Source organism: Egretta garzetta, unplaced genomic scaffold, assembly GCF_000687185.1.
Source record: "Egretta garzetta isolate BGI_Z169 unplaced genomic scaffold, ASM68718v1 scaffold220, whole genome shotgun sequence".
NCBI lineage: Eukaryota > Metazoa > Chordata > Aves > Pelecaniformes > Ardeidae > Egretta > Egretta garzetta.
In genome coordinates this window covers 827212-836740 of record NW_009258414.1, presented here as the reverse complement: position 1 = coordinate 836740, position 9529 = coordinate 827212, and the positions used below count along the sequence as shown (strand labels likewise).

Below are 9529 nucleotides of genomic sequence, written 5' to 3'. Positions count from 1 at the left end.
GGCTGCTGCGCGGTGGAGGCCTCTGAAACGTGTCACTGGCTTGGGGGGAGGTTCGAGTTAAGGGGGTGCCTCTTGCAACCGCAGCGCGGCCCGGCAGGAGGAGAGTGCTAGTGCTGGCTGGGCCCCTCCGGTGAAAGCAGCGCTTTGCTGAAATAAAATGGATGTTTGCAGTGCGCTGGAGACGGGAGTGTGTATGATAGCGCTGTCTGGTCTCAAGTGAAGCACGCCGTAGGAAGTTGTTCACAAAACTTCTTTTTCCCTCCAGTGACAACTCGCAGGTTTTTCAGCCTTACGTGCTGCGAACTCGCAGGAACAGTACAACAGTCATGAGCCGTCACAGTATGGTAAGGAATCTGAAGCACGTTTTGCTTACACCTAACAAGGAATAATTGGGCTGGAGAAATGAAGTTAAACTTGATTTGTGTTTGCACTAAATATTCTAGCAAGCTTCCAAGCCGCAGAATATGCGGTTTTTTTCACCTCTAACTGCTACCTACCATGTAATAATGCTGGTGTATTAACTGTATCTCCCCAAGAAGAGAAAAACAGCTGAAGCTACGTGTGATTCCCAGTATTAAGTACAGTCTTAAAGGTAATTTGGACCTGGCCATCGGCTGGAAGAGAAAACTGCTTTCACAATTAAATGTCTTGAAAGGGTGTTTTAATTTGTTTTAAAAGTGGAAGAGAGAGTCATTGACCTGTTTGTTTGACAGGGACAATCGTTTTTTACAAAGGCTGAACACTAGACATCAGAAAATCATTTAAAGAAGAGTAATTTATTTGCTGCCTCTATTACATGAGCCTGATAGTGTACAGTACTGCAGTTATTTAACTTTTCAAAGATGTTGCATTTCTTTTTTTGACCCTTCCCTTGTTAACTCAGGGATCTATATGCTCTTTTCCACTAAAATTTTTCTTTCTCATCTGAGGGTAGTGAAGATAAAGTACTGCTTTTCTCAAGATCCATAGAACTTAAAGTCCTGAAATATGTTTCTTATGTGTCTTCTGCTCAGAAAAAGTGAGATGGAATTTTAGTTCAAAACCTTCTCCTATGAGGTTTCTTAAAAATAAGAATCCAGAATTTTGGAACTCAAATCAGTAGGTGTTACAGTAAATGCATGGACATCCTGAGTGGGAACTGGTGGCCCGCTTGTATGTGATGGTAGCCAAAGTTCCAGAGCAATTACACGTGTAAAATTGCATGCAACTGAAAAATTGCAAAAGTAAAGCTTTCGGGAGTGTTGTTCCAGACTGAGCTGAAACACTGAGGTTCTTCCTTTGTAGCAGCCATCTGGATGAGATGAGTAAGTTAGTACAGGAGTTTGTCATCTTACTGTAGGCTGTAGGGAATGGTACAATGTTCATAACTTCATTTATAACACCTCACCTGTCTAAATGGCCTATATAGCTGTTAGTGCTTAGGATCTCAAATACACAATCTGCTTGCAAGTCTGACGTCTGTGCCACTTGCTGAGTGACAGAATGAATTTGTAAGTGGTAAAACAAGTCTTTTCTCTTGAAGGTCAGTGTTTTCTTTTTGCAACATTATTTGAGTCATCCACATGTACAGCTCATTTTTAATTCACTAAGAATGTAGGTGATGGTAAATAGGATGTATGCAAGCTGTTGATGTGTGTGATTTAATCATCATGGCTGTCACTTTTTTTCAGTTGTTGTCATCATCTCCTATTCGTATTCCTAGTAGCCGACTTCATCAGATCAGAAGGGTAAGTGTAGTTTTTATGTGTGTATTTAGTAACATAATGAGAAATATTGTAATATTGAAGTACCTAATTTCTTTCCTACTGAGTTTTTCAAGTACTGGAGGAAACGGCGTCTTTTTAAGACTTTGACCTTATGAGGATGCTTCCTTGCTGCAATTATTGTTGTCATGTTTAAACTACCTTGCGTTTTTTGAAGTGTTGCTTCATTCAAGAGAAACAGTGAGCTGGGCTGGGAGCAGTCTCTTCTTTCTAGAGTGCTCCTACTGTTCATATTTCGATTCTAATGGCAAATTATTGAATCACAAGTGTTATTTGAAGTACCTGTGATGAATGAAATGTTACGGGAAAACTTATGACTTTTATCTCCTGCAGGAGGAAGGAGTGGATTTAATGAACAGAGAAACAGCACATGAAAGGTGAGTGTTATTGAAACAAGGTGATAAAATAGCCAGTTATCCTCTTGCTAGCTACTGATGGGATTTTTTGTGTTCCAGGGAAGTGCAAACAGCAATGCAGATAAGCCAGTCATGGGAGGAAAGCTTGAGCCTGGTAATATCTTTATAGATGTTTCCTATTTAATTCTACTTTTACACTGAACTGACAAATTTAGGGGAAAGAGAGGAATTAACTGTGAAAATAATTTAAGAATAACTTAAGTTCATCTGCTGTAGCTATTTTGTTCATTTGGCCCAATGACTCCCCACTAGAAGGTTGTGCCTTGGATTCTATGGTAATGTCCCATGCCAGTGTTAAGTCTGAAACCTTGTATTTACAGAGCGACAACGACTTGGACAAGTCTGAGAAATCTTCCTCCCCAAAGAGAATAGACTTCATTCCAGTTTCGCCTGCACCTTCACCTACAAGAGGAATAGGAAAGGTAGGATAAGTGAAATACCTAACTGAGAGAACGCTGTAGAATTTTAGACCAAAGTGGATGGTGAAGATGTGTAACTTGACAAATTGATAGTTCTTTAAAAAAACTCAACCAACCAACCATAAACCACCCCCCCACCCCCCATTTTATTGGTTTCTAAGAATCAGAGGCTTACCATCTTAGAGCCTGCAGAGTTTAAACAGTGTGCCAGTTCTGCCACACTGAATGTTTTCAGTTGCTGCTATTTGTACAATATTTGGACAGGTTAGGGTTCTGGTTCTGGGGATGCTGGAAGAGATTGTTAGAGTAATCAGATTTGGACATGATCTTTGGCTGCATAAGTGGGGGGATGCTGGGGAAGAAGCACCAAAATTGGAATGTATCATATGTGTAAAGTAAGAGCGTAGGCAAAGACCAGAAGCTGCAAATCTGTGTGGTGAGGAGGATGAAAATATGTCCATCAGTTATGGAAAGGAAGGCATAAACTCAGTGTGAAGGAGGACTCGGGCATGATGAATTTGCACTGAAGACTGATAGCACACATTGGAACAATGGAAGAGGTGGATCTTGGATAAACTGCTTTTTCCAGTGAGGATTGGAAATCTGAAATGTAGTGCAGAGAAACTGACAGCTGTGTTTGAAGATGGGATGCTTGACCTTGTTTTCACCCTCTGTTGTGGTTCTGCTTTTGTGCTGCTAGTATTTTATTGCGTGCCTCTACCTGCATTGATGGATGGAGCAGCCCCATACTAGTGCTGGGTAAATGTGTTCCTAGTACAACACTGAGGCTGGCAGCTGGTCCTGTACCTTTGGAATCACAACTGTAAAACAGTTGTAGATAACTTGACAGAAACATTTTTGCACTTAGCTGTGGGCGTTCATGGGCTAAGCTCAGATTAACTGCAGAGCTAAATACTCAGTTCTACTCTGGAATATTGTGTTAAATTGTCAGGTCAGATGTATTTTGAGTAAACTCAACTTGTTTGTTTAACAAGCCCCTTGAAAGAAGTAAGTCCTGGGTACTGTACTGCTGTTTCTAAATGTAACAGGAAGAACAGAAACAACTGTCTTGTTTAGAAAACAGTGCCTATTTCAATTTCGGATTTCTTGTGAGTTTGAATTTTAGGTTAATCTGAGCAGTATTGCATTAGCCAGTATATTTTTGCAAGTTAAGTTTTAATGCTTCTGAGATTGTGTTTGATCATCTCTTCCTTATTTTGTTACTAGGTTTCCTTTAATTGCAGATGTTTTGTTTGAAGGGTGGGGAAACACCTGAATATTTAAAAGGAAATTCTGAAGCATCTTAATGTGATTTTTTTTTTTTCTGCAGCAATGTTTTTCACCATCATTGCAAATGTTTGTGAGCAGTAATGGATTACCTCCAAGTCCTATTCCCAGTCCAACAAGGCGATTCTCCAAGTAAGTAACATCTGCAAGTAACAGGTATACATTGGCTTAAATTCCAAGGCTAGCACAAAGATTAGTTAAAGCTGATGTTGAGGCATTAAAAAAGACTTAACAATAGCTGAAGTGTTGCCACATAAAAATGCTCTGAAAGTTCAACCTTTACCAATGGTAGCTTTATGTGGGCACTCTTATAGAAGCCTTGTGTCAACTTCAAGCTAGAGTTGGTAACTTGTGGGGAAATTCCTAGGTACTTCAAATGAACTTTATTAACTTTGTCAGCATATCAATTTTATATAAATATTACACACACTTTAGAAATAGATTGAAGTGAGGATGTGATGCACTAAGGAAAGAAGACCCTAGAAAATTTACGACAATTTTGCGTGGCAGATAATCTGCTCTAATAGGCAGCACTTCTTGGTTATCTATGTATTTGGATTCCCTAAGCATTCCAGTTGTGCAGCAATAGTTTCAAAAAACATATTATATGGTTGTGTCGATTTGATGCTATCTATGGTGGTATTCAAACTTGGAACCTTTACAGATCTGACTATTCTCTCTCTAGCAGGAGGAGTCAAAGTCCAATCAACTGCATCAGGCCCAGTGTTCTTGGCCCCATTAAAAGAAAAGGTATGTGTATTTATTTTATCAGATGTTTTAATACGGATGTAGTTTCACAGCTGGATACACTTCTCTCTCCTGTAGTTTTTTGTTGTTCTGTAAATATAATGCACTTGTATCCGTGGTGAACTGGAATTTGCCAGCCCTAACTTATGTTTTAGACTAGCTACTTTACATTGTATAAGAATGAAAAACTTTAAAAGCAGCTACTGCTTGAAAGAGGCACGCTGTATTCCACATCAAATTATGAATATTCGTAAGCCCTGGCAATTCAAAGCATAGCACTGTACAGTGCACACCCTTCAGATCATCTTAGGAATGTTGCTTATCGTGCAGTATCTCCTAAACTTAGTACTGAATGTTTGTTTTTACTCTGAAAGTTCAGAAGGTGAGTGTTTAGAGAAATGGAATAGATCAGTGTTCTTTCCTCCCGAAGGGGGAAAACTGCATTCCTTCCTGGAAGTACTCTTTGTTAAGGATATTCAAATTACATCCCAGAACAAGTCTCCATAGCAGAACTGTAAGATTGAGATATTTACAAGTATGCCTCTAGCTATGCTTATCCTGTCCATTATTCTTTAACTCAGGCATTCTTGACTGCACCAAAAGCATGTCCTTTTATTTGACAAAAATTATTTTTAGCCTTTGAGAAAAGTTGCTATTTATTTCCTTGGGGGAGAGGACTGCTTTTTCTATAAGATAAAGAGTGTTGTCTAACTTACATTGAATTGACAGGGGGGAGAGACACAAGTATTCTTACAGATGCCAATTCTATATTGGCTGTTATTTTCTATGATTTTTAGAAGCATTAAAAATGGCGTATAAGTTTATCAAGCTCAATGATCAATAGGAAGTAGATCTTCATCCTGTGTTGTTTTACTTGAAACATTTTACAACAGACTTAGGCAGACTGCATTAAAAAATGGTGCAGGTAAAGGGCAAGCTTTCCTCACTCCGTGTGCTCTTGTGGAGCATTTTTTACGACGTAGAGATATGAGTTTGCCTTTTTTACTTTAATTGTCAAGGAATTTTCAAAATATTACTTAGTTTTAAAACATCTAACCCATTTAAATGAACCTAATTTCTTTTCCTAAATACATAATCCTGTTATTTTCTGAGTTTTGGCAGTAGCTTTATGGTTCACATTCTACAGATGTGATGTGGTAACAAATTGGCACCGTGATACGTGGAGGGAAGAAAACAATGTATTGAAGAACATTTTACTGCTATAGGGAATGAATACTGGCAGACTGCACAATGTGTTGTAGCAGTGCAGATTTGCCGTTGTGAACTTTCAAGTGGCAAAAGAGTTACCTAAGTTGGTGGTTTGGGTTTTCTTAATTTTTGTATAAAACCAAGTATTCTATAAATATTTTTTGCCCATTTTGCTGGATAGAAGCTGTTACTCCTTTTTCAAAGAAGGGAGTATATCCCTGTGGGAGAAAGGAAATGGGAAATTTGGGGGTAGTTGTCAGCCTTTTATAAAATGAGTGGTAGTATAATTCTCTTGCATAACATATTAATATATACTGGTTTGCTATAATGCTTAGCCTCTGTCAGCTTTTCAAACTGACACCACAACTGCTGTGAAGTGTAGGTAAAGAGCCAGAAAACTTATTTCCCTTTCATATGTTTTTGTTGCCAAACTAAAAATTAAAATATACTGTAGCTGAGAGGGTTTGGGTTTGTTTTTTTTCTTTAAGCTTGTTATTGGCAAGTTCATGAGATTTTCAGTGTGTCTATTGTACAGAAGCTATTAATGAGCTAGCTCATTCTCAGGGCAGATTATACTAAACAGATGATATGAATTCTCCCCATCACGTTTAATCTTTTAATGTCAGTAGATGATTACAGGTACAAAGATAGTCTGATCCATGATGAGTAAGTGGAAATGCATACACATGCCAATTTTTTTCTATTCAGCTTTTCTGTAAAAGCGTACATATGCATCAGAATTTGTTGTACACAGGAGGGTGAAACTGTGAACCAAGCTGGCGTTCCTATTTTCATAATCACTAAGAATTTTAATGTCTGTATTTGGGCTTATGTCAGTTGCCTCATCTCAACTGCTTACTTAATTTTAAGTCACAGTAATCAGTTTGCTTTAGATTATTTTGTCTGATTGTAGTCTAAGTAGCAAGTGCCTGGGTTTGTGTCTTTGAGATCGTCGTAGCCCTTCAGATACTGCTGGAGCGTTAGTTAATTTAAGGATGGACAGGATGATTAAAGAACAGCTAACATCACACTAATGTCTTACCCAAGTGCTTGGCTGGCTGAATTAGACAACTTACCATGTTACAGATGCAACTTTGCTCTAGTGTGGGACAAACCTCTCTTTTACTATAGACAAATATTAAATGGACGTTCCAGAGACTCAAGTGAGTTTGATTATTTGCACTGTTCTCCTTAGGTGAAATGGAAACTGAAAGTCAGCCAAAGAGACTTTTTCAAGGAACAACCAACATGCTTTCTCCAGATGTTACACATCTGACAGATCTCAGTTCATGGTAAAATATTTCATGTGCCCTGAAATGCCAAAACAGGGAATGTGCATTTATCACAAGCTTTCTTGTTTTGTTTTGGGTTTTTTCCAGAAAAAAATACTTTGTGTGTAGCTTGCATATGCATATTACTGGGAACTATTCCTGTGTTAGTGTAGTGCAGCAGCATCCCTGCTCCTTTGGTCAATTCTTCCTGAGCAGACTCTAGCCTAGATTTTGTGTCAAAATTTTTATACTGAATATAATTGTTACAAATCCCTGTTGGTTCATAAGCAAAGTTACTTTGCCTCAAAGATGGTTCATCGTTTCTCTATGTTGGAGGCAGTGGTCATATAGTATCTGTGGCACTCATCTGAATACTTAGAGAATGTCTCTGTGAATAGTTACTGCAGTTACATAGTTCATGTTGACACATTCATGATTTCTAGTGTTATAGTCTGTCTCCTTTCTATATTATGATCATAAAAAACAGGTCTTTTTTTGTGTCGAGTCAGGTACTAAGTATTCTAAAATACCAACTCTATTACTATAATATCAGTTTACCGACAGACTTGAAACTGCTTAGAAATATTTTTTTGCGTTGCTTCCAGCTAAATTGCAAAAGCATTGATTTATGTGCCCTCTGGAATCTTGTATCAAGACTTTTAAATCCAGACACAGGAATTCCTTACAAGGGAAATACAGATTTCAAAATCTTTCTTTGAGTAGCGCAACATTAAAGAAGATACTAGCTAATTAATGACATCTTTGCTGCATTGCAGATTAGATTCTTACTCCTTTCCTATAACCTTTTAAGGTTTTATTCTCGTTAGTTGTCACCTTCTTTCTATAACTGATTAAAATCAGAGGCATAGTTTATTCTGCATGTTAAAAAAAAAAAAAAAATTCTGTTCCTCATTCCCGTGAGGAGCATGAATATATATATAACATGCTACAGAAAACAAGGAGTCTTCAGGGCTGCCAGTCTTGCAGTAAAGACTGAGTGGTAGTATAGGTCTCCTACATCTTTTCTACAAAGGCAAAAGAATGTTAGCGGTGTACACAAAGTCCTCGTGCCCGTGTTACTAAATAACCTTTTTCTTCTTCCTCAGCCTGTCTTCAGATATTCTTGATGGGAGTAGCAGCAGTGTTGGCTCTTCCTCTGACTCGCTGACTAAAGGCAGCATAACCACAGAGTCTCCAGTAACGTGCTCAAACTCATGCTCTTCATTCATTTTGATGGATGATCTCTCACCTAAGTGACTTAATAAGTTCTGAGTCAGTGTCTGGCTGTGCTGTTCCCTTACTGTACACTTGTACAGAGAAACGAACTCTGATCCTTGAACCATTAACGTGGATTATTAAAAGGAAAAATTATTGTAACTGTAATCCTTGGCGACTTTCCAGTGATTTTGATTTATCCATTTAATGGACATTGTAGACCATATTAATGTCTGGTTTTGCGATTTTTATTTTTTAAACAAGATGTCTGCTCAGATTATACTAACTTTTTGCTTTCAGGAACTTGCATATACTTTTTGATTCCAAGAATAGGTATCTACCTATTAGTGTTGCAATTTTTAGGAAAATACTTCTATCATTATCGTGGTCACTATGTCTAGGGAAATAATTTGGTTCAGAAGGATTTGAAAATACTAACTTATTCTCTGGCACTTCTACCATTGAGTAAAACTATTCTCCTTGCTTTTTTTCAGTCACTAGTCTCAAATTCTCTTACAGAAGGGAGAAAAAAAATTTTATTTTTCTTTTTTATTTTTTTTATTTAGTGCTGCTAGTCGTTTTTGTTACAGAAGACCACAGTGGGTCTGGAAATCTCACTCTATATGATATTAAAAAAAAAAAAAACCAAAACCAAAACACAACAAAATAATTAACGACTGGCACTTTTGCCATCAGTGAAGAAATAACAATATGAACATCATTAAAATAGCTGCATAGTTCTCTCCCCAGATCCTTTATCCTACAGATTGTATGAAATAAGGTCAATATTGAGCAAGATTTGGCCAAGGAAAGTTAATCCATGCCTCGTTCTAAGACATACAGTGCAGATAACTAAGTTATTTAAACTACTGTGTAGGAGAACCATGTATGGCACCGTCGATGTCTCCTGTGGCATTGAGGTCATAGGTATTTTTGTGCCTTAGGGGACATTGTTACAAAATTACAGAATGTAAACCAGAGGGGTGGGTGGGAAAAGTCCTTTGTGTACAGCTTGTTTATAGAGTGCTTACCAGAATCTCTCGTCGATGCTGCTTTCCTTGGTGTTCCTTTCTGAGGTGTGTGCTCCATTGTGCAAGGTGCTGTGGGCAGTCCCAACTCTGCTGTGAGGTGGCAGCCAAAGTAACGCCCTTTGCCGCGGCTGCGTGCGGCATTTGTACCTGTGTTGGTCATGAGCAGGGCAA

The 9529-nt window shown here is 38.2% G+C and overlaps 1 protein-coding gene and 1 non-coding gene across 3 annotated transcripts; both read left to right on the top strand.

The window, feature by feature from the left end:
- The first annotated feature begins 63 nt into the window (after positions 1-63).
- On the top strand, positions 64-9020 carry LOC104130137 (protein FAM122A). Of its 2 annotated transcripts, none has more exons than XM_009643156.2 (9): positions 64-344; positions 1671-1727; positions 2097-2140; positions 2219-2273; positions 2500-2601; positions 3929-4017; positions 4574-4635; positions 7037-7133; positions 8219-9020. In XM_009643156.2, the coding sequence occupies exons 1-9, from the start codon at positions 327-329 to the stop codon at positions 8367-8369; spliced, it is 675 nt and encodes a 224-aa protein (XP_009641451.1). In that variant the 5' UTR covers positions 64-326; the 3' UTR covers positions 8370-9020. The 2 variants fall into 2 exon arrangements, with proteins under 2 accessions (XP_009641451.1, XP_009641443.1); XM_009643148.2 differs by having other exon boundaries at positions 70-344; positions 4571-4635.
- On the top strand, positions 7988-8134 carry LOC118452771. The gene has a single exon (XR_004842597.1). It is a non-coding gene; the product is annotated as a small nucleolar RNA U109 (small nucleolar RNA).
- Positions 9021-9529: the final 509 nt, after the last annotated feature.